The sequence below is a fragment of the Daphnia pulicaria genome, chromosome 2 (assembly GCF_021234035.1).
Source record: "Daphnia pulicaria isolate SC F1-1A chromosome 2, SC_F0-13Bv2, whole genome shotgun sequence".
Lineage (NCBI taxonomy): Eukaryota > Metazoa > Arthropoda > Branchiopoda > Diplostraca > Daphniidae > Daphnia > Daphnia pulicaria.
Window position 1 is genome coordinate 2,515,695 of NC_060914.1, and position 24,030 is coordinate 2,539,724.

Below are 24,030 nucleotides of genomic sequence, written 5' to 3' on the forward strand. Positions count from 1 at the left end.
TTTATACGACTTTTTCTCACCCCTCCTCTTAAGCCTTTCGGTTATTCTAACCTTTTTGATAATGATGCAACACGTGTCGTTCTCACCCAACACCCAACCTCTACACCACTGCACGGTTCTCACCCAACCTCTACACCACCGCATAGACAGTTTTACGTAATGTTACCTCCGACCTTCATGCGTGAAGGACATGCCAAATGGCCGACTCGTCTGCAGGTTGACTATGGGGATCGTTCTGACGCGTCTCATCCACTTTTCAACACTCTTGGCCAGCATCTACAATAGCCAAATCAAAGCAACAACAAATTCAGTTTTTTTTTGTTGCAAACAGTCCATCTCTAGGAATTCAGAACTCCAGTCAAATTTGATGTCAGCTCCGTCCATTTCCCCCTCCCCGTCCCAAAATGCATCGCCCTGGATCTCTTCGGGAAATTTGCTTAGCTCTTAAATGGTCCCGGAATATTTGTGATGTAATCCGAGTAGCTAAAATATGGAGTCGATATTATTGTCTTATAAGTTGATGTGAATCGGTCTCCCGCTAGATCTTGACTCTTCTACAATTAACCATTGATATGACCAAGAAACGAGCGCATAACACAGCGGTTATATACCTTCCCATTAATGATACTGGAAATACTGAAAATTATTTTAAGGGTGGAGTGGAGACCCAGGGACCCTCTGTTTACGGTTTTGAATGTGATTAGCCTGTGCAAGAAATTATTATTTTAATCGTTAGATGGCGAAAATATATCTGACAAATTGACAATTGCTGTGCAGACGAAAATCCCTTTCACAAGTCAAGCACGTGTTTGTGAAGAAACACACAGATTTGCTTCACTATAATCATTGACAAAGTTTGATTTAAAGGTATCTCAGACGTGAAAATAGTATGATTGTTAAGTTGATTATGTACACATACCCTATTTTCAGGTGAAGATGAGCGATAAAGAGGAAGCGATGGATGACAGCGTACGTGCCAATGACGAAGAAATGAAGGCCGATGATGATGACAGTGAGAACTATGAGGAAAATGACAGTGACGCAGAAGAAGAGGACGAAGAAGATAGCCAAGACGAAGAGGAAGCAGGGGAAGAAGATGAAAATGAGGGCCCACAACAAACTTACTTACCAGGAAAACCCTTGGAGGAAGGAGAAGAACTTGTGTGTGATGAAAATGCCTATCTCATGTTTCATCAAGCTAATACAGGTATTTACTTAACTTTTAGTCTACTATAGCTGTTTTACACTGTATATTTGTTTAGGTGCTCCTTGTCTTAGTTTTGACATCATCCCCGATGGCTTGGGAAGTGAGCGCACTGATTTTCCACACACTGCTTATCTGCTATCTGGAACCCAAGCATCCACAGACTTCACTAACCGTCTTATTGTTATGAAAATGTCAAACATGCAAAAGACTCAACCTGAATCTGACAGTGAAGACAGTGATGATGACGATGATGAAAATGTGATGAAACCAGATCTTGAGTGTGCAATTATCCACCATCAGGGTTCTGTGAACAGAGTCAGGGTAAAAATCAAATACGCTCCTTTTCAAAATCCTGTAATTTAGTTAAATTCTTTTCAGATGTGTGTTGTTGGAGACAAGCCATTAGCAGCTTCATGGTCTGAAACAGGCAAAGTATTTTTATGGGATCTAACTCACCCTTTGAAAGCTGTTAATGATCCAGTTTTGCTGAGGAACTATGTTGAGAATAAAGAGAGTCCCAGACCACTTTTCACTTTCAAAGGTAAATTCATTTATTCCAACTACGGGAATGAGTTTTTTCCATTTTTTAAATATTTTAGGTCACACCACGGAAGGGTTTGCAATGGATTGGTCTACACCCATGCCTGGTGTTTTGGCCACGGGTGATTGCAAAAAGAACATCCACATTTGGAAACCAAGTGAAGGTGGTCTTTGGGCTGTAGATCAGCGTCCTCTCATTGGTCATGATGCATCTGTTGAAGATTTGCAGTGGTCACCTAATGAACCTAATGTTCTCGCGTCCTGTTCCGTCGATCGCAGGTAATTCACCTTTTAAAAAATGGAAGTTCTATTAAAATTTATCTTAAATATTAACTGGATCATCTTAATGCAGTATTCGTATTTGGGATACACGAGTTCAGCCAAGTAAAGCGTGCATGCTCGCCGCAATCAATGCCCACGAAAATGACATCAATGTTATCAATTGGAACAAGAAGGAACCTTTCATCCTGTCCGGAGGTGACGATGGAAAGCTGCACGTATGGGACTTACGACAATTTCAGGTACTTGCAATCAACCAAATCATTACCAATACTCTCCCTTTAATGGTCTTTCGTTTTCTAGTCGAGCACACCTGTTGCAACGTTCAAGCATCATACTGCACCAATCACTTCGGTAGAATGGTAAGTTGGGGAAAGGAAAAATGTAATAATAAAGTCAGCTGTGTTAATTATATGTTTTTTCCAATGTAGGCACCCAACAGACTCTACCGTATTTGCATCGGCAGGAGCTGACGATCAGATTGCTTTATGGGATTTGGCTCTGGAGAAAGACGAAGAAACTGCGATTGTAGATCCTGAACTTGCTGTAAGTAAAATATTTTTCGCCCAAAGAAACACATCCACCTTCATTGATTCTGTATATTTTTTTCTGCAGGACTTAGCACCACAATTACTGTTTATCCATCAGGGACAGAAGGAAATTAAAGAACTGCACTGGCATCCGCAAATTCCTGGCATGATTATCAGCACAGCTATAACTGGTTTCAATATATTCAAAACTATAAGCGTGTGAGAGTGGTAGAAAATCTATGTACTAATGACACGTTGATATATAAATTCGCCCAATGAATTACTGAACCACGTCTGTGTTAATTAAATGTCTCATGGTAGGACGTCCGTGCGGGCAATTCTAATAAAAACAATTCACATTTATACCACGTTCCTTCCTTAATGTACAGAAAAATATTACCCATGGCTGTTGCAAATTGCTCATCTGACGCAGCAAATTAGTCATCTGAACTGAAGTAAGCGGATCCCCCACCATGACAGCTTTGCGACAAGCTCGAGAGGCAAACATAGCCCTAACGCGCGAAGGCCTGTAACGCGCCAATGAAGCTTGACTCACATTGCTACGATCCTCTTCCTCATTCATTGGAGAGTCCTGTAGCATGAATAGCAGCTCGTCGATATCACTCGGACCAAGCAGCCAGTTGCCACTTAATGGCACGGCACTCAACAAAACACGTTTTGTGGGGTCCTCTGTAACAGTTAACTTGAAATTATTTCTTGAAATTTTAGTAACAGATCTATCATTGCTTACCGTCTTTATTAACGACGAACTCGAAACCATTGCTTCGGAATAATTCCATATTGTCTATTAAGAGCGACTCGTTGGCAGCCGTCAAATTCAGCGGTTTGGGACTATTAGCGAATAAGAGACTAATAATATCCCGTTAGTTTAAAAAATCAAATGTTGATGGACTTACCAAACGAGTTTCTGTGGTTGAATCCGCGTAGTTCTTTGCAGCGTTTCAAAGTTGTATTTTTCATCAGCGGCGTGTTGGTCGATTATAAAAAGATCTGAATTCAGTCTGGCAATTATGAAGCCCAAATTAAACTGGCCAACTACTTCCATCTAAAAATAAGAGGGCTGCAATCACGAAATATTGCTTACACAATTTAAAAAAAAAAAAAGAATATACCTTTTCAAAATCAGATTGACTTATTTGTCGGCTAAGCTCGGCTTCAGCAGCAGCCGCATCGCCAGGATTGATACGCGCCAAAAATCTTTTCTCTGTGACTGACTTCGGCAAATCACGTTGCGCACGATTTCTTTCCATCAACAAATCCAGGCCAAATGGCACTGTCGTTTTAACTTTGGAAACAACCGGACAATTGGTTGGCGGCGCAAGTACATCTTCCAGGACGATTTCGAGTTCTTCTAATGTTTCGATTACCTTAGGTTCTTCGGACATCTCGATAACTTGGACCTCCTCAACTTCTGTTGCCCCGAGAACGTTCACCTCTTCATCTTCTGCTTGTTGTTCTTCATCCCTCACTCGTTCACACAAGGACTCGTCACCCCCGTCAATATTCTCCTCGACATTATCCGTGGAGGATTCCATCTCTTTGATGTTTGTGAAACTCAAGTTGTTTTCCCATTTAGTACCTGCTTGTTGTGTGTCTTGAATAGAAACATCAAGCTTTGTCTTTTTTTCCGAAGGGGAAATAGGAATTGTGACGAAATCATTCAATCTTTTTTCTATACGAAAACGAATGAATAAGAAAAGTTAACATAATTTTACGGTTTCAAATAAAATTGATAGAAAATACGTTTTAAAGCTGGAGAACAGGAGTCAAGTTTCCGTTTTTCACCAGGGGAACAAGGTGACGAGGGTTTCCAACCAGCGGCAGCAAACGCAGCAAGAGAAGATCGTAAACGTTGCGAAGGTGTTCCGGGCGATTCCGTAGAAACAGCAGGAGATTTGTTTAACAAAGAATTGTTTTGCAGACTAAACGTGCAAGGAATTTCACGGTAAATTTCGTTTAACGACGCCTATGTCAAGCATGAAGATTAGGTTTCAATTTATAGACAGAAAATGATAAAAAATACTTTAACAGTTGCCAAAAGTATCTTCTCGTTTGCAACCATTAACTGTCTTTTGTCGGGTGTTACGTTGATGTCTATTTCACTAGAGTGAGTGGTTATGTTGAGCACAATGGACGGATATTGGTTGCGGTTGTACGAATGGTAGACTTCGTTAACAAGTTTTGAAACTTTAGCAGGGTCACACGGACGACCGTTAATAAAATAATACTGGCGATCAGCACAACTCCGGCCCGTACCGTGTGCACAGCTCGAGACGAAACCCTCAAACTGGAAAGGCCATTCATTTAACTTGTCGGGCAAAATATTCGCATTCAGATTGAATTCCGCTAAAATATCTTCTGACGGCTGAGTTGCTTTTATTTCTAACATGTTCTGCCACTGAAAATGTACGGAAGCGAGTATTTTAATGTCAAGAATATATAAATGTAGAATAAAAATAGTATACACTTTTCTGTCCAAACACTAATGTAAAATTATCTTTCAAGTGTGCTCCACCTCTAGTAGACAAAACTGTGCTAGTTCTTCCACCAGTTGAGTTTGTGCAAGTTATTCTAAACAAACATATTTAAGAGCTATTGGCAAAATCCCAGCATGAAAATATATCTCCTTATATTACTTACCTTGTCTTTTTAGAAATCAAGCAATATCCAGTCAGCATATTGGTCATTTTGGCAAATTCTCTTCGTAAATTCTTTATGAACTCTTTATGGCGTACAGGCAGGGTTGAAAACAGATTTACCAAACTAACTGATGTCCCAGGCTGCATTGAAAGCAAGAGTATAACACTATAAGCATAACTATTTGAAAAACATGAAGAGGGAAAAATTGATCCTTACCTGTCTGGAATACTGAGTTTGTTTTACTAGTTTGCCATGAGAATCATATCTGTTTGGAATGCACTAATATGAAAACCAATCCTTCACGAATAAAAATAATAAGCATTTCATACTCAAGTTTCCAACCGATTTTGCTGCCCTTTTCACATGTTGTAACACTAAGAGCACTTAGGGCACAAAGTGAGCTTAATGCTTCTCCTCGAAAACCAAATGTTTGAACATTAAGCAAGTCTTCAAACTCTTCAATTTTGGATGTATAGTGTTTGAGGCAGAGATTCTCAAAATTGGAAGGAGAAATACCAGAACCATCATCAATAACTTCAACTGAATCGCTGCCAAATTCTATCTCGAAAGTGCCATCAATCAATTCAGTACATTAAGTTAATTATTACGTTCGTTGTTTACCTTTCAGACGGACTTCAACAGCTGTGGCCCCACTATCGAGGCTATTCTCCACCAGTTCTTTGACAGCAACGGCTAAACTTAAAACAACCTGTCCGGAACAAATCCGGTGCTGCACAATGCATTTAGAAGTGATACTTAATACTTAATAGTTAGAAATTAAAAAACATATTGTAAATAATACCACTGTGCTGTGATCAATTGGTTTGATAATACCGCCGTTTGCTGCCGAAGCCATCTTGATAATAATTCCAATTGAACGTTGCCGGACCAATAGTAAAGAAGAAAATTTAAGCAACACAATATTTTTATCTTTTCCTATTTTGGTAGATGATTGATGAATGTGAGTGTATTAAAAAATAAAATACAAACGAATTTAATTTGCATTTCACTTCTCAAATACTAGTATGGTTTGAACTTTCTAGCAGCTCTCATTGTTGCAATTCTTTTCTTGTCATCTTCGAATTTTCTCCTCAACTGGGTCAAATCTGTGAAGAAGAAACATTCGGAATATATTACTTGGGGGGTCGCAACGTGAATTACTCAAAACTTACGCTCCATTTTAGTCTCTCTCATTTGGAATGAGTAAAAATTTATGAGTTTCTTGTCCTTCTGTTTCTGCTTTTCCTTATCCATGACTTTTTTCTCCATAGTCTCTGTTCTGGCAGCATGTTTACTACTGCAATATTTAAAAAATATGTAAACATCTACTGTATAAAACATTTTGTTAAAGAAAACACTTACTGTTTAGTGACTGTTATCCAGCCTTCATTATCAGGTTGCCCTTCTTTGAGTTTTGCTTCTTCCTCTTCTCTCTCTTTCCTCGAATCAAATTCACTCATAAAGGTGTCAATTTCTTTTTGTAAGGCTTTTGGATCAATAAATGATGATTCATATTGTGAAATCCATTCTGGAAACATATTGAGAGTTTAAATTAGAATAATAAAAACTTAATAAAGTTCTTTTATTACTTTCCAGCCCAGTTTTGATTGGTTTTTCTTCTGTGCTCATAATGCTAGTTTTCCATTCCAACTTCATAGCTGCTTTCAGTGACACAACATTTTTGTACACCACATAAGCAACTTTAAAACCCTAGAGTTTACAAAAATGTTAGGTTCCATCAAGTATTCATACATTTAAGTGATACTTTGATATGATTTTGGAAGAAGAATGAATTCATATTGCTAATCTCATTTGTTGCAGATGGTTTCTCTTCGAAACAGACAGATTCCACAGATCCTGCTGCCTTAAACAATTCTTTTATTGATCCCTGTAATGCAAACAATTGTTAGCTTTCAAAATCCATATTTTTTGTAAAGTCATTTTCAAATTTTACTTCTGTGTAGTAAGGAGGTACATTAAGGACGAACAGCGTCTTTCCAACAGGTTTCGATGGGTGTGAATTTCGAACGGCATGTTCTTTATAGAATAGTGTGTGCCCTGCTGTACACTTGTCGCTGAACCTTGTCTCTATACCTTTTAAAATACGAATATTAGTTACACTGAATCAAACTTGGATTGTCGACTTTATATACATCTAAATCCCTGAATTGATGTTGATTTTTCTGTTCCCATTTTGGTAACCAAGAAGTTCACAAACTCAAAATAAAGTCACAAATCACACACATGCACACGTGAAGTGTTCAAAAAAAGGCGTCTGCTTCAATATACTACTAGCGCCACCTTGCGATAAGTATAACAAACTGGCCAGGCTTTTTTTCGTCCTTCATCTTCATGGAAGATCCTAACAAAGCATCCCTTATTAAGGAGTTAAAAAGGCACTGCCTTCTCTTCAGTCTTAATTATCTTTAATCTCCAGTAAAATTACATTGGTAGAAAAACTAGTGTTTATCATTACAATGTCATGTATTGGTCGCTATGTAGTCAGCTAAATACAAAAAAAAAATACAGCCATCACGTACGAAAACACTCACGTGACCGCCAGCGTCTGGAAATAATAATGAAACAAAAAAAAACAATCAGAAAAAAAAAAAAAAAAAAACTTGTAAAAAAAAAAAGCGGACGGGGGAAAAAATGTTTAGCACGAAAAGGACGAAAAAAAAATAAAAGGATTTAAACGCGTCACATTTAAGGGAAGAAACTTGATTATCACAAAGTTCAGCGCGTTCACGGCAACCTCAACGTAATTTCTGTTTGTCTTTTTCAATTTCGTCTTCAGGAGAAAATTGACAATTACAAAATACCCCCGAAAAAGGGGAGGAGGGATGAGGGAGAGAGAGAGAGGATTCCACGAGTTTTTGTTCGACACAAATGTACACACTTTTATATCGCTTACATTGTCAATAATATTTTTTTTTTCGTTTGTTTTTTCTTCCAAGTACGATTGACTTGCCAATTTATAAAAGCATCTCTGGAATGGATACAAAGAGAGACACGAATCCCGCGATACATTGGGAAAGTCGTCCGACTGGCCGGGCAATTGGCCACTGCGACTCGTCTCTTGTCTTTTGCAACACAACCATCCGACAAAAAAAAAAATACGATAGTATTGTAATTATTATATATATGTGAATCTAGAATGGACGGGTAGAAAAAAAAAAGAAAATTTGAGAGAGATAAGGAGGAGCAAAGATGAGAAGACAAATGAATGGCAGGATTTTAACCAAAGAGATTCAACAAGTTGGGCAGTAAACGAGCGCCTCGCTGCGGTTGACGAGGTGGCGGTCCACCTTGCTGTTGTTGAGGGGGTCGTTGCGGCGCAGGTTGAGCCGGTGGAGGAGCCGGTGCGGCCGGAGCGGGATTGACGAGGAAAGCGCATTGAACGCGGCAGACGCTGTCGGCCAGGATGGCATCCCGACCCACATCGGTGAGCAGCTGCTGGCAGTTGACTCGCAGCGACTGACACTGCGGCTGTAGAATTAAAAGAAAATTAGAAAATCGTCGACTAAAACTGAGTTATTGTTGTATCTTAGACTCACTCCTTCAGCTGTGCAGGTACAAGATGTACAGGGAGAAACGAGCGATGAGGCTCCCAGGGCGATGGTTTTGCCCAGGACGACGCAATTGGCACTTTCCTGCTCGCGCCACGGAGTCAAGTCGAGAGGCGGCAGGGAACGGCATGGCACCCGAGGATTCAAGAAATTGTGCGGCAGGTCGAAAACGGAGCGCGTCACCTCGCCGATCGTGTCAGAATTCTCGCAGAGAAGACGGGCCAAAGCCACTTTGCGAATTTCGGCCAATTGAGCCTCAGTGAAGCGGCCGGCTTGATTGCCGTTCTCGTACCAGAAACGATCGCAGCGTCTGCAAATCAAATCAAATGGAAAGTGTTTAGATTTAACAGAACAAATTTGTGAATTCCATCCAATTTTTGGTTACCTCAAACTTCGGAATTGGTTGCCGATGACGCAGGCAAAAGTTGGTCCGACCAAACCGCCCTGGAGCGGAGTCTCCGTCAAACCGCCCGTCCACAAATCAATGTCGTCGACCGAGGCGTAAACTTGTTTGAGTCGCTCGATGACTTGGGCCGTCATCTCGCGGCTCAGGTCTTCGAAGGTGGTGGCCCGTTTCAGGTTGCAAGCGGCCCGGTATTCGTTGTAGGGACGGAGGCCGTGGTCTCGGCCGCGCTGGATGTTGAGAGCTGCCAGATCGAAACCGGAGAAAGGCACCGTCTTGGCCTCGAACAGGTGATTGGTGATCTCGCCCGTCACGAACTGATCCAGGTTCTCCATGGGCGAGACGAAAAGGCCTCGAACCAACTCGTCGATGGCCTGCACCTCCATCAGCATTTCAGAATTGAAGAAACCGGCACGCAAAAGGATTGGCGTTTTCTCCTGGATAATTTGGCAAACGAAAAATGTTGTAACTCTGACCACTTGACCAGAAAATGAAATTAAAGTTTCAACTACAAAAACGAAATTTGGCCAGGGTGTAAAACAAAAAACAAAAAGAGAAAACTGCCGCAAGGAAACATTAGCATATCACTAACTGTACACGTATAAACGAAGAAAACGGGCTGACTGGATAGTCCAGGAAAGAAAATCCAGTCACTCTCTTTTAAATGCAAGTCAAAACCTTTTTGGGGGAAAGTTTTTTAGTTTCTTCTCCCTTTCCCTGTCACTGATTTAGTAATATGCTCGTAACAGTATAGGTAAAGTGAGTTTCCCTTTCGTTGGATAGAGAAAGGAAAACCTGTAGACTTTTGGCCGTTTCCCATGGCTGTCGTATTATTCAGCGCTAAACGGGGTGATAAAACTGGCAATCGACTGGTCGACTTTGATGGTGGAAACTCATTTTTAAAAGAAAAACTTTTCCATCTACATGTGTGAATTCCGGCGTAAAGTACCTGGAAGGAGGCGTCGACTCGTGGGAAAAAGGGGCGGACCAACGAGTGGCCGAAACGGTAGGCGGCCGTGGAGAACTCGTTGAAGATTCCGGCGTTGCAGTTGGAATCGTATCCTTCGTAGAATCCTTCCGTCAGCAGGTTGAGGCCGTAGAGATTGATGGCGTTCCAGCCGAGGACTCGGGGTAGGTACTCGTTGTAAATGACGTGCTGCCAGATGGCGCCGGTAATCTTCCGGCTCGTCATGTACAGCCGCTCGTCGTCCCACTGGCGATTGAAAGTCTGAAGCTGGCCTGCGATCCGGTTGTGTTCTCGCACCATGACCGTGTGCAGGACGCTCAGGCCGGGATTCTCGGTGGCTCGTGAGTCACCAGCGTCGAAACAGAGGCCGGAAGCCGCTTGACATTCGGCCAGTCGACTCGTTTGCGGCAGCAAATCCCTGCCGCGGAACGGGGAGATGGTGATGTTCATCCGGCCGCCACTGAAGGCCCGGAGTCGCTGCGACTCGCAGGGGGTCTGTCCGTAAACGTGGGACAAGTCAAGGTAGGCCGTGTTCATGTCCATCTGTTCCCGGGCTCCCAATCGCTGCTGACCGGGCAAGGATCGCGTAAAGGACATGCAAACTGGCCGCCCTGTCTGCAGGTTGACTTTGGGGAAGAAAGGATCGTTGCTGGGAATTGGAATGGGCCAGCATTCGGGGTGGACGTTGGTTGGCGAGTCGCAGTCGCGGCAATTCAAAATGGCGTCCTGGAATCCACGGGAAATGGGCGTCAGGCTGACGTCGTGGTCGAGGAACTGGCCAAAGTAGGTCAGCATCATCGTGTAGCGTCGGTGCATGTTGCTGACGTCCTGGTGGACCACGACGGAGATGAGACGGGGCGACGGGAGCGGTTGGTTAGTGACTGAACGCCAGCGCGGTCGGGCGATCCCGTCGTCGTAGCCGGCGGCCAGGAGACGGTTGAAAGGTGTCAGGGTCTTGCCGAACGTCGGATTGCGCAGATTGTTGCACCATCCGCCGAATTTGCGGAACGGCGACGTGTTGTCGCACGGAAGGGTCTCCTCGTTGTTGCGGCAAACGTTGGGAGCGGTGGCCGGCTGGACGAAACGGGTCACGTCGACGTTGTTGAGTCCCTGCGACAGAGGGCGAGTCAGCCGTCCGAACAAATTGCCCAGCAATCCGTTCAACTGTCTCTTGACACGACCATATTTCGGCCTGGAACATAAAACGACATTATGAAAATTTGATGAAAAGAAACTATGTTTAATAGCTGGGAAATTTACTGTTCCAGGTGGTTGATAAACTCTTCGGATGCGTATTCCAGCAGGAGTGACGTGTTTGACATGAAAATGGCGGCAGGACTGGCCCGGCTGAAAGCGGAAGCGATTCCCAGTGGAGATTTCGGATTGGCTCCTTTATCTGCAAGATTTCCACAGTAAGATTGAAATGAATTGATTTTTATGATTATTAGAATAAAAAGGGCTGGTCATTACTGGTTTGGAAAAGAAGTTTTTCATTCTCTCGACGCAGGGAAATGTCGATCAAAGCGCGCTGGATCGATTGACGGAGCAGATCGTCCGGTACTTGCATGGCAGGTGAATCGCTGACCCACGGGCTCAGTTCGATGTCAACCATCATATCGCAAGGGATCGGCGAATTTCTATATAACAAGACAACAATCAAATCAAATGATCATACGAACATTAATCTGAAATAATCCAATCAACTTACAAGAAATTATCTCTTTCGTGGAAAACTTTGGGCGACATGGATTTGATCATTTCGAAATTCTGGCAGATGATGCCGGCCAGACTGGTCTTGCGAATTTCCTGCAATTGCTCTGTCGATCGAAAATTTGTAAAATTTAGTTATGCATTGAAATTTGTCCCTGCCAGAATTTGAAAAATTTACCTCGAGAAAACGATGAAGGTGGCACGTCGTTCTCGTACCAGAAGCGATCGGATTTCCTGAGCAACGAGAACTGATGGGCCAGGATGCAGCCGATGGTCGGGCCGACGACGGCGCCTTTGAGCGGAGTCTCTGCCAGCCCACCGGTGAACAGATCGATGTCGCTGACGTGGCTGTAGACGCTGGCCAGGAGGACGATGTTGGTGGATGAGACGATGTCGCTCAAGTCGGTGAAATTGCGGATGGGAGACAATCCGCAGAACTGGCGCCAAGCGGTGTAGCCGGGAAGGCCGTGATCGCGACCCCTCATCAGGATCTCGACGACTTTGTCCATTCCGTTGGTGGCGCGGCGGACGTCCTTGGCGATGTGAAGACTCACCCGCCGGCTCATGGTGCTGATCAATCCGTAAAGGAGTTCTTCAGCCTGCTGGGCGTTGAGGTGGCCGGTGGCGTTGGTGGCCATCTCTCCAGACTTATCGCCCGTCTAAATTTCAACCGACGAAACCAAATTTCAACATTTAATAGTCGGCCCATCCCGTCTGCGGTAATTAGCAAATGAGAATGAACTTACCATGGTGAATGTTTCGAATTTGGCCGGAAGCATGGCCAGGGAGAAAGAGAGAGCGGCCGAAGCGGCGGCCTCCAGGCTGCCTGGATAGGCGTCGCTGTCGTAACCGAGGAAATGTCCAGCCAATTTGGGCGTGAGCTTCAGGTTCTCTGCCAAGTTCTCGCCCAGTACAGCGGGCAGGAACTCGCGGTAGGTCACGTGCTGGATCTGGGCCGTCACCAGACGCCTCGTCTCCTGGTACAGCGTCTCGTCGTCCCACATGGCGTTGGCATGGGCCAGTTTGGCGGCCAGCCGGTTGTGCTGGCGGACAAAGAGCGTGTGGAGGACCATCAAGGCCGGACTCTCGTTGACTCTGGCGTCGCCCGACTCGACGCAATCGCTGGCGTTTCCGCTGCTGCTGGACAAATCGCAACTGTGGTCCACCGGCAGCAAATCGCCGAAGCTCGTCCGCATCAATCCGCCCTCGAAGGTCCGCAATTGATTGGCCGCGTCCAGGCTGTTGCCGTAGATGGTGGAGGCGTCCAGGAAAGCCGTGGCTCCGTTCATTTGCTCTCGGGCTCCCAATTCGCATTTCCTGTTCAAGACGGCCACCGTTCGCGAGTAGGACGTGCATTTATTTTCTTCGTGAGTCGAAATGCAGGTGGCCGTGTTGGTTTCCGTCCCGGAGCAACACTGCCCTTCCACGCCCAGATCTGTTGATTTAAAAAAAATAATGTTTAGCTGAAATCCTTGCGCTTTTGAATGGGATCAAATTGAAACTTACCGACATAAGAAACGGGCCTGGAAATGTCGTTTTGAACGAATTCAGCCCAGACGCCGGACAAAGTGGTGAGGTAGCCATTGCTGGTCTTTTTCGGGGCGTGAATGGTGTCGGCGATTTTCACTGGACTCGGCAAGGGTTTGCCAGTAACGGCCAGTCTGACTTGACTGATCCCTGTGAAATTGGAATTATAAAAATTTAGTCTATCAAATCGGAACTTTTGACTAGGACTGGACTGGACACCCTACCATCACTGTAGGACGACGAGACGAGTCTGCCGTAAGTCGAGTCTGAACTGCCCCAGGTTGGATTCTGCACGTTGTTGCAGAAGGCGGACGCGTGACGGAACTTTTGGGGTTGGCAGGTGTGCGTCTTCTTCTCGGGACAAGACTCCGACAGTTGGGTGCCGGCCAGCTGGGTGCCACCCAATCGTTTTCGGATATCGGCCGAACTCACCGACCAGCTGAATGTCAAATAAAAACAAGAAAAATGAAACAAAAACGAATCAATCAAAAAAAGATGGAAAAACCATGAACAAGAAAAGTGAAAATAAAAGTTATTTTTGCGGAGTAGAGAAGCGGGTCATATTACTACAATGAATAACGGAATAATGTAAACAAACAAGAGACTTTCACTTCCAGGGCAATAACAAATTCCCACTGGCCTGCCACTAGCCCATTATACCAATGTTACGCATGCAACATTCCAGCTCTGTTACACTGCCGAGCCAGTTGAGCAACCGGCGGCCAGAAAAGATTATACCACGTCATTTTGGCAAGGAATAGAATGTTTGGTTCAAACTACAAATATCGGCGGAATTGATTTTTTTTTCCCCCCAATAGATTCACGTGTCCCTTTTCAATTGGACAACAATAACCCGACGTCCGCCCCAAATTTGTTTGTGGGATTTCTACCCTTGTGTACGTGGGGCGCGAGATTTGAATCGAAATTCTTGTTTACCTTTGTGCTAAGATGCGAATGACTTCTTCGGCGACCAGCGCCGCTGCGGCCCTGTCACGAGTGGCCGGACTGACGAACTGGGCCAACTTTCCGTTGAAGACACCTGTTGTTTGTCGAATGAATCAAAATGAAACGAAATGAAATGAAACGTGAGTTGTGGGGACAAATGAAACAACAACAACAAATTAAATCGACCGTGAAACACAAGTGTCCACGGCGTGAAAAATAAAAGAATGAAATACGAGACGCCAAATGAATCGAATCGCCGCCAGACACGATGACGTAACCACAATCGACCAATGGCGCGTGAGGGAAAAAGGAGGATGACACAACAAGAAATTTGGCCAGAAGAATTCGCTTCGACTACGGGAGAGACTCTTCACAGACAGAAATTTCTGCTTAACAAATTCGGCCTTGACCCACAAGGGCCGCAAACTTAAAAAAAAAAAAAACGGAAAATCCACGAATAAAAATAACACGTCCGTCTGCGGTTGATAAAGAAAAAGTTCCTCAACGGAGTACTATTAATCAGGTCACTGGGAAACGCTTCATCTGACAGCTGTGCTGCATCAGCCGAGATATTTTAGGCTCTCCGAAATCAGTCAACGTCAATTGGCCAAACGTAACGAACGAATCCGGCAAAGGAATCTAATCCCAAAATCGCTGGAATCAAAAGACCATGGAGAAGCCCCAAAAGAAATATCCAAACCCCCCGAACATTTATTTATATTACATCAAGTCCGAAAGAATGAAAGTGAAAGCGAAATGATATGTCCCATATCCGGGGTACTACAGAAATCTACCGTGAAAAAAACAACAAAAATTCCTCTACCCTGAAGGAGTTAGTCCCCTGGAACAATCCATCAAGTGCCTCCTCGGAGAAGATGGAAATTTCTGCCATTTCCATGTTAAAACAAAAGAAAATACTAAACAGAAACCTATCCATCCACGTGAGAGCTGCGGAACAGCTCTCGGTACGTGTAAGAAACGAGTTTATTCCGTTTCTCTCGATTGTTTTTCTTGTTTCATTTCTTCTGGGTGACACACGGAGAGAGAGAGTGAAAGTTCTCTACCCAAAAAAACAAGACGAAACGGTCAAGAGACTCTCCCGACAACCTGCTGAATGTGTGCCAAGTCTAAGTAGTTGGAATAGTTTTGGGGCTCTACGCAGGCGCAGTGGAACGAAACCACAACGGCGGACGGATGGATGATTTTTCGGTTGCGGAGAGAGAGAGAGAGATTCCTGGGGCAGCTTTTCATTTTTATTTGGGTCCTTGGCATTTTCTTTTTGTTTCTCCGTTTCGAATGAACCGAAATCATCCGGCGAGAGTATAAGAGAGAGAGAGAGAGAGAAGACGAACTGGACATCTTCGATTTATTCGACCCCGCCCTGGAAGCCGATTTCCTTTTGGGACGCTGTGACGTCACGACACGACGATTTATTCACAACTTTTCCTTTTTTTTTCTTTCTTTCTCTTTAATGGTTAAGCATCTTCCTAATTTAAAGTTTAATTTTTTTTTCGTTTTGGAGGGAAAATATAAAGAACTCACGCGAAGTGTCGGAGCCGGCCAGGCGTGAAACGGCCAAATCGACGGCCCAGCGCACTTGGTCATTAGTCAGGGGCAGCTGGACGGTCGTGGAAGAATTGCCTGTCGTCGTCGTTGGGGCGTCTGTGATGGGCAGAATGGCCGGCAAGGCGATGGGATTCTCACGTCCGGATGAAGTCAAGAGTCCAGCGGATGGGCTGTCGTCAATCTCGATGGAGGCGACGGCCAGTACAACTAGCGACAGCAGCGCCGCGATAGCCAACCTGCAAGTCATCAAAAATCAAAATTCAAAAATCAAAATTCAAAATATGAAAAGGCAGAAATCGAAAAGATTTTCGGAATCAAAAAATGTGGCGGACTTGGTGAACCGTGAAATTCTTTGACCGAGAATATATCGGGAGAAAGAGAATTATTCTTCGGTTGCCGGGCCAAAAGAAAGGGAAAGCGAGAGAGCTGCTGGCTGTGTCGTGGGTTGTCCGTCAAAAAATAAAAGAGTAACGGAAAGGAGCGCTCGTGAAAGAAAGAAAGAACGAAAGAAAAGGGAAAATTCCACGCACGCCATTTCTTGCGCGCTCCGTTACAAACGGCAACTGGCCAAAAAACAGCCGACGGGCAACAACTCGTCCGTCCTCTGCGAGAAGAATAAATAACGGTGAAAGAAAAGAGAAGCAACAAACAAGAAGAAGAAGACGCTTTTATTGAGCGAGTATTGGGAAAGCTGTTCCAGGCGCTCCGTTCACGATTTCACGCAAAAGGCAAGAAGAAGAAACCCGCCAGGCTGCTGGCCTTCTTCTCTCTGCACGGCCGTCCCGTTCAGTCCATTTCACATGGCGGGGAAATGAGGAGAAACCCAACGGCCGACTCGGCATTGCTCACGAGAGCAAATTGCCCGCGTCACGACGGCCAAGCCAAGGCGACGCCATCAAAGTGAAAATGGACGAAAGAAAACGGCCCAGGCGCACAAGAATAAGAAGAAGAATCTCTTTGATGGATATCGTGTTTCACGACACATCGTCTCCTCTCACGGCCCGCCAATGGCACAACAACTCACGAAACGGCATTGATATTGAAAAAAAAAAAAAAAAAGAAAAGAAAGTGCTCCGTCCGAAATAAATCAAAAACGAAATCGACTCAAAAGTTGCACCGATTTTCTTCGAATAACTCATCGGGCACCAGACGTGCGTTACGAATTCCCGTTGACCGGATGGATGCTGGATCGAGAAGAAAAATAAATCAAAAGAGAGAGACCGGTAGCGTGAAAATGTGAAACTAACAAGCGGGAAAAAAAAAATAATAAGAAATAGGAAAAACAAGAAAGAACTTTGTTGGCATCGTACAACAACTTTCTAAATCGTCGTCAAACTCTACACGAGTTGCATATAAACTCTCTCTCACTCTCCTTCTTATTCCTGGATGGATAGCGTAAATCCTTGTGATGTAAAATCCCGCGGGCGCTTAGCCAAAAAAAAGGGGGGGGGGATATTAAAAAAGGGACACGGCGTAGAATAACACGGACGGGATTGCGACTGATGCGGGGGAGTTGTTAGTGGGTGGGGGGGATCCGCATCCGGATTTGAATCATGACCTCCTTTTGAGGATATCGGTAACCGTCGAGTTACGCAAATGAAAAATTGAATTGATTTAAAAACAAAAAAATAGAGAGTCAAATTTTGATTCATTTTCTTTGACGAAAGAATGGCGTCATATCGCCATCGGCTACGTGACACGACGAATTATTTTTTTTTCTCGAATGTGTGTCGACTCTATTTTTTTTTTTAATTAGTCGTCCGAATTTTCATTCCGGGAAATCTGCAAGCCGGACACGTATAAATTTCTCGCAATAAAAAACAATCAAAAGAAAATTTTTTCTTTCAAAAATAAAAAAATAAACTTCTTAAGTGAATTTTTCTTGCGTAATCCAAAAGTTAGTATCTTCCCCTCTGCTTCTATTTTTGACCACCCCCTCGTGTTTGACCTGGAAACTTTTTTTCTTCTTCTTCTAAAAAAAGATAAAAATTTATCTTTTTTATCCTTTTCCCCCTTACGTTTCTTTTTATCTCCTTTCTTAAAGGGGGGTTCTCTGGAGAGAAAAAAGGGGGGAAATTTCAATCGGACCAAATCTGATGAAGGAAAAAGATATATTTCCTCCGCCATCTGTGCGCCACCGTCCCTCGACTGTTGAATCACCTGCCTTGTTCTATCATAACGTAACGATCAGCTCACACAAGTCTAAAGCTAAAGCCAAAACGGGGCGGACCGCTGACTTTTTCGCCTTGCGTTTCAAATGAAAAACGTGGAAGAAAGAGAACGGCAACTGTAGGAGGAGAATGGAGAAAGCGGTTGGCGCTCTGTGGCGAACTGAACGAACGAACGAAACGACAAATGTCGCTGCATTCAAATCCCCCCCTCTCCAACCGTACCCAATCTCACATGAGCAGCGCGAGCCGGTTTCCCCCTTCCTTCACCTTTCTCCCCAATTTTATTCGTGAGTCTCCGTGTGTCAAACGTCGTGTAAGACACAAGACTTGAAATCACGGCCCCTTAATTACAGTCTGATTGTCGGGAGTTATGTCACGTTCCAAAATAGAAAATGACAATCGCGAAATTTACCAACGCCCCCCCTCCACTCGTCAGTTCCAAGTTCCCCGAAAACTCGTGAAAATCCCTCGACAATGTGACGTATCTCATTACGAGCCAGTTCCGGCCTAAACTTCAGAAAAAAAAAAAAGAATTGAGGTCCCAACCCCAAAAGAAAATAAACGTCAAGAAGGAGGGGCTAACCTGATTTGTTGGACGTGCAATCACGCGACCAGCAGACGTGGAATCGAGGAAATGTGTGTAAACACAATAACGGGGCTAACGTTTAACTTGGAAGAAGGAAATTCAAATTTTCCCTCTAATCATTTTGTTTATCAAAATAAAAACCCGCCACTTTCTCCCAGACAGTCCAGTTAGCCCAGGAGCTATACACAGGTGATAAAATGCAATCAATCCCTCATCATCATCCCCATAGTAGTGATTAGTCGAATATTGTGCACCGGGCATCAAATTCAACACATTCGAATCGCGGAGAGGCGGGCAATTTGAAAAATAGAAAAAAGGGAAAGCAGGAACCGGAGCAACCGATCGCTGAAATAAAATAACCTAACCAAAACTACTCCAACAAAAACTGGAACTTATTTTTAAAATTATTTCTTTTCTCTTTCATCTTCAATTAAGGAAAGAAGGAGCGAGTGAAAGAGAAAAGGAAAGAACAAAAAAGAAACGACCTTTTCGGTATGGTCGTAAAAAATAAAAAAGGCGAATAAGTAGAAGAAAACCAGTTGTTGGTTTGTGTGTGTCTGTGTGTGTGTCTGCCGGGCCAAATAACAGACGCTCGGAGAAAGGGAATTCGAGAGAAAACAAATTACAGACACACAACCGACTTTAGCAGGAGGAAAGAAGAAGAAGAAGAAGAGAGAGGAGAAAAAAACTCCAAATCATCCCCTTTAGCCATATGTGAGAACTCTCACTTTCACCTTAAAAATTCATTTCAAATTCATAAAATTTGTTTGTTTTTTTTTACCTGTGCCGGATTGGTACGAAGGCTGGCGACGCCATTCTTGCGACGATGGATTTCGGCAGGATCGACGGGGGTAGGCGCCCAGTCACCGGAATGATGTCGGGCCCCAGAACCAACAAAAATTGGCGATCAATCGGCAGGAGAAGCGACGAAAGGGTAAAAAAAAACCAACAACTTTTGTTTTTGTTCGTGTTCACACTGAAATAAACAACAACAACAACGAGCGAAATTGTGTTGTGATTGTCAGACAGTCGGTAGATGAGACGACTGAGTTCTGTTTTTCTCTTCTTTTTCGGGTGTACGAGACTTGTCGTCTCAATGGCAGTCCATGGCACACTGAACCCTGAGCTGGGCGCAAAAGCGAGAGTGGATATATACGAAGGAGGAGGTGGTGGTGGTGGTGGGAAAGAAGTGGAGGGTATCCAGTGGGTGGTGGTAGTGGTGGTGGTAGAGAAGAAGGGAGGGATACACACACACACCTGGCCGACTGACCCACCTTAACCGTCTCGGTTTGTTCGAGGCGGTCCTGCTGCGCCGAGAATAATAACATGTGGTCCTCTGGGGTCCCTCCACTGCACGGTGTAGTGTAGTGTAAGTCTAGTAACAAGGGGGCCTTCTTTCTTCTATTTCTCTCCTTCTCTCTCCTTCTCTCTCTCCGCGCTGGATAAGACGACGGCGGCAGCCAATGGGCGACTCCAAGAGGTGGGCCTTCCTGCTGGCGGCAGAGGAGAATCTCGTCAGCTCTACACACGTCAAAGTCGAGAGTTGGTCAACCGTCACTTTCACTCCGAGATTCGCCGTCACCCGTGCCAACTTACTACACACCGGGGGAGTAAAAAATACAAATAAAAATGGGGAGATGATTCACACAAGTCTTTCTCTCTCTCGTCTCCATTTCTAGTCCACAAGTGAACAAGGAAAAAGTAGATTAAGAGGTCACTGGGTATAGTACAAACAAAGATCCTTACTACTACTACTACGACTACTACAAAGACTCTTTTTTCTTTTGATGTTGAAAAGGAAATCAGGATTTTTTTGGGGGTAGTAGTACGAAAATAATTTAGGTCAACTCGGGTCGGAGAAGATCGCGCCCCCATCGCTTGTAAACGTCCTTGACACCTCTCTCTCTTTAGATGGTCAGGTGACCGTCACTTTCCATCCAGCCGAAAAAATTTGACTTGGCCAATATGTTGGGAAATGAAATGACCGCATCATTTGATTGACAAATATTTTTTTTTTCGGCGATTATCCGCCCTACAGGAATTTTGTGAATAACAAAAACCGGTCCGCTCATTATCTGCTCCGTCAATCCGACAGGATCCGGCGTGCGGGACTTTTGATTTCGTTTGACACTGGGGGAACGAATCGGCGACAGTCTGTAAAAAAACCAAACCAAATCACATCAAGATTTGTACACAACTTGGGCTGCTCGAGGGGATTTTATCTTGAGATGATTAACAAAAAAAAGTGAAATTTGCGTAGAAATATTAACATATCGTAAATCATTTGAACGAATTGAAAAAAAAAAGAATTTCTAATCATTCAATTTTGAAAAGTCAACTTTTTTCTTTTTTCTTTTGCTCTTTCCACGTGGTTCAAACCGGAATCGGAGCAAGTCGGACGAAAAAATCGAGAGTTGTGGCGATGTTGGCAGACGGCCCAGTCTCCCCCCAGAGATCCAGCCAGGGCGTCCTGCTGCTGCTGCTGCTGACCGTGTAGTAAACGAAAGTGAAATTCCCTCCTATTCGCTCAGCGTCAGCTTGAACTTTTCGACTAGCAAAAAAAAAAAAAAAAATACGAAAATAAAAATCTTCTCCGTTGTTTTGCTGTTGTAGTATCGAGCGGACGTGAAATCGCGGTCGGGAAAACAGCCAAACTTTCAACCTGCACAACAACAACTAAGCCAAGTCCAAATCGTTTTCTTTTTTCTTCTTCTTTACTACTACGGGAGAGAGAGAAAAAGTGTCTGTATAATGTTATATCTCTTACATACGTAACGAATCGACCTACTGTGATGTAGTTGAATAAAAATAAAAATAAAAGGGACGGCCCGGTTCTCTTCAATAAATCGCACGAGATATCCTTGACACACAGCGATAAAGATCCTTATAAATGTGGTTTTTCCCCCCTGCGTGAACTTGTGTAGCAATTATTTGGTTATTCCGCCGCGTTTCCGAGCCTTTGTGATCAGCCCAGGGAGTGCCATTAAAAAAAATAAGAAAAAGATGACGTAATTAATGGTATGGAATGTTTGAAGATCCGCCTATATACCTTCACATTATATTGTCTTCTCAATGGGGAATCCGTCCTTCAACTTATAGTTATTCCGGTGGCTAATTCTTCCATTATTATGTACGATATAGTACATAAGATTCGGCCGGAATGGGAGAGACCCTGTCCGCTTATTAGAAGTCTCCAGAAAAGTACGAGTGAGTTGCTGCGGTGCCTGTCAGTCGCCTCACTTCCCCTTTCCCTTTCGAAAAACAAAAAAAGAAAATGAAAAAAGGGAGTCATAATTTCGAGATTAAAAAGTCTCATAAAAACAACAACAACTATACCAGCTGGGGGATAAAAAAAAAAGGGAAACGAACGTTCGTTCCTTCGAGCGTGACCGTCCTTGCCGCGAGCCTGGAAGAAAACCAGTAACCGAAAAACAGCACACGCAAAGGGGGGGGGGGGGGCATTCGTGAATACAAGACGATGATGGGCATAAGAATATGGAACAAAACGGTTTTTCTTTCTTTAACTAGTTCAAACTCTGGTCACAGACCTTTTGCTTTTAAATCCTGGCAAATAAATCCTTTTCAGGATTTTTTCCACAAAGCGGATGTGACCGGATATGATAAATTTTTTTCCTTCCCAGACGTCATAATAATTTTTTCGTAGAGTTTAAGAGAGAGAAAGTTCCTGAAAATGTTTTTTTTTTCTTCTAACCGACCGAGCCCCAAAAAACACACATGCCCAGATAGTCGACAGTCATCAGGGTCACGGAGACTGGCGCCGTTCGTCTTGCACCATCACCTGAATGGTAATACACCGGCAATCACGTCGGCCACCTGTTTAATTTTAATTACTATACTAATATTCTGTAGCTAGAGGACGGGAGGGGGGGAAAAGTGGCAGAGAGATGACCTTTGAATATTATCGAATGATTTTTGCTAATACAAATGCTGCAGTTGCTCAAACTCTCTCTTTCTTCTTTAGATTATTTATAAATAACACAACTTTTTTGGGAAAATTTCGGTTGACTGTTCAATTTCCACACGTTTTCTCCACCTTTTTTCTTTTCTTTTTGAGAGTCAACCGGCATTTTGATTATGGGAACGACCCCCAAAAAATGGCCGATTCCATCTAGAAAATGGAGGACAGCACGAAATAGGAAAACATAATAAAAGAGAAAACCTTGAGACTCTTCTAATCCGGACAAACGAACCTGAAAGGAGAAGATGGCGAAAAAAGTTCAAATAAGTACCAAATCAATCAGTGGGGGATTATATGAATTTGAGGGACGTGATTTTAGACCTAAAAGAATTAATAAAAAGGCAAATTTTCTCTAGTCAAACGCCGGCGGAGGGCATACCTGTAAAAGTCCAGGATGACTCGACAAACTTGTCCATTTCGTGTGGGGGTGTATACATAATAAAGGCGAAAACGTCCTTGAATAAGAAATTTACAAGCCACTACATAGGCAAGGGGATGTTGTTATTTGATTTACATCCCCTCGCCTTTCATTTGTTTCCTATATTTCTCGCCTATTGTCATTAGACAATGTAGCGCTGGCAAGGCCTTTTCGTCAAAGGAAAACACGGAATCACTCGACAAGGCAGCGACGATTGTCGGGAAATGGCACAGAAACCAAAAAAAGGAAACAATTCCAAGTGTTACCTGTCATCTATACGGTGGCGAAGACACAGAGAGATACACCAATTTTCTGTGTGCTGGAAAAAAGGATGCGGATCGTTGTCTCAAGGTTGCCGGAAGGAGAATCAAGACGATTTCTGCGGAACGAACCAATCCAGTGTCCCCGAAGAACTTAATACCAAGGCGGGAAACAAGAATCGTGTAAGGGAAATCTTGAAGGTTTTTTTTTTCCCAATTTCCACTACGCCGCGCCGATTCGCCGTGTGTTGATTTAATTGTAAAACGAAAAAAGAAACTGAAAATAATTCATTTCCAAATTCAGGAGAGACAACAGCAAGGTCGGTGACGTGACATCTTGTCTCAAGTTCAATCTTCTTCTTCTTCTCGTCTCCAAGTGGTTAAAAAAACGTAATTTCTTTATCACCTGTTGTTAGGAAACATCTTTTTTTGTTTTCCCGCCCGGCCACAATCGTTTGGCAGAAGCTCTAAACGCATCAACTCCCGCCCCATCATCTCGGCTTCGTTTTGCGTAACGTACAGTAGCACAAGAGGACTCGAGTCGTCGTCTTTTCAAACTCGAGTGGGTCCTCTTCTTCTTTTGATGGTTTTACAACGCCGACCTTGGCCGTCCGTCAACAAGTGACTAGTAAGAAAAAGAAAAAGAAGAAAACCTGAAATAATAAAAAAAAGGAGAGGAATTTTAGTGACAAACTTTTTAGGTTGCAACTTG

General features: G+C 43.7%; 5 protein-coding genes across 7 annotated transcripts in view; 2 read left to right on the top strand and 3 right to left on the bottom strand.

The window, feature by feature from the left end:
- Positions 1–24,030, top strand: part of LOC124327110 — a 271,197-nt gene that overhangs the window by 127,776 nt on the left and 119,391 nt on the right. The gene's annotated exons all lie outside the window — the stretch shown is intronic.
- On the top strand, positions 722–2,919 carry LOC124327138 (glutamate-rich WD repeat-containing protein 1-like). Of its 2 annotated transcripts, XM_046786057.1 has the most exons (9): positions 737–867; positions 931–1,207; positions 1,263–1,528; positions 1,586–1,748; positions 1,807–2,026; positions 2,100–2,268; positions 2,330–2,388; positions 2,458–2,572; positions 2,642–2,919. In XM_046786057.1, the coding sequence occupies exons 2-9, from the start codon at positions 937–939 to the stop codon at positions 2,777–2,779; spliced, it is 1,401 nt and encodes a 466-aa protein (XP_046642013.1). In that variant the 5' UTR covers positions 737–867; positions 931–936; the 3' UTR covers positions 2,780–2,919. The 2 variants fall into 2 exon arrangements, with proteins under 2 accessions (XP_046642012.1, XP_046642013.1); XM_046786056.1 differs by having other exon boundaries at positions 722–867; positions 2,458–2,919.
- On the bottom strand, positions 2,611–6,167 carry LOC124327031 (mismatch repair endonuclease PMS2-like). The gene is made up of 13 exons (XM_046785838.1): positions 6,020–6,167; positions 5,839–5,947; positions 5,547–5,775; positions 5,434–5,482; positions 5,218–5,357; positions 5,043–5,148; positions 4,601–4,975; positions 4,321–4,543; positions 3,690–4,249; positions 3,474–3,622; positions 3,308–3,408; positions 2,957–3,246; positions 2,611–2,896 (listed from the first exon to the last, which is right to left on the bottom strand). The coding sequence occupies exons 1-13, from the start codon at positions 6,071–6,073 to the stop codon at positions 2,837–2,839; spliced, it is 2,445 nt and encodes an 814-aa protein (XP_046641794.1). The 5' UTR covers positions 6,074–6,167; the 3' UTR covers positions 2,611–2,836.
- LOC124327277 (ribosomal RNA-processing protein 7 homolog A-like) lies at positions 6,167–7,520 on the bottom strand. Its single transcript, XM_046786271.1, has 7 exons — positions 7,371–7,520; positions 7,172–7,311; positions 6,983–7,105; positions 6,807–6,927; positions 6,580–6,745; positions 6,390–6,514; positions 6,167–6,323 (listed from the first exon to the last, which is right to left on the bottom strand). Exons 1-7 carry the CDS (start codon positions 7,408–7,410, stop codon positions 6,238–6,240), a joined length of 801 nt encoding a protein of 266 aa, XP_046642227.1. The 5' UTR covers positions 7,411–7,520; the 3' UTR covers positions 6,167–6,237.
- On the bottom strand, positions 7,683–23,564 carry LOC124326980. The gene is made up of 18 exons (XM_046785729.1): positions 23,325–23,564; positions 21,711–21,912; positions 21,450–21,618; positions 19,936–21,381; positions 19,443–19,637; positions 15,881–16,140; positions 14,330–14,432; positions 13,618–13,832; positions 13,373–13,543; positions 12,613–13,301; positions 12,045–12,525; positions 11,865–11,973; positions 11,627–11,793; positions 11,417–11,552; positions 10,139–11,348; positions 9,172–9,626; positions 8,775–9,096; positions 7,683–8,706 (listed from the first exon to the last, which is right to left on the bottom strand). Exons 5-18 carry the CDS (start codon positions 19,475–19,477, stop codon positions 8,455–8,457), a joined length of 4,605 nt encoding a protein of 1,534 aa, XP_046641685.1. The 5' UTR covers positions 19,478–19,637; positions 19,936–21,381; positions 21,450–21,618; positions 21,711–21,912; positions 23,325–23,564; the 3' UTR covers positions 7,683–8,454.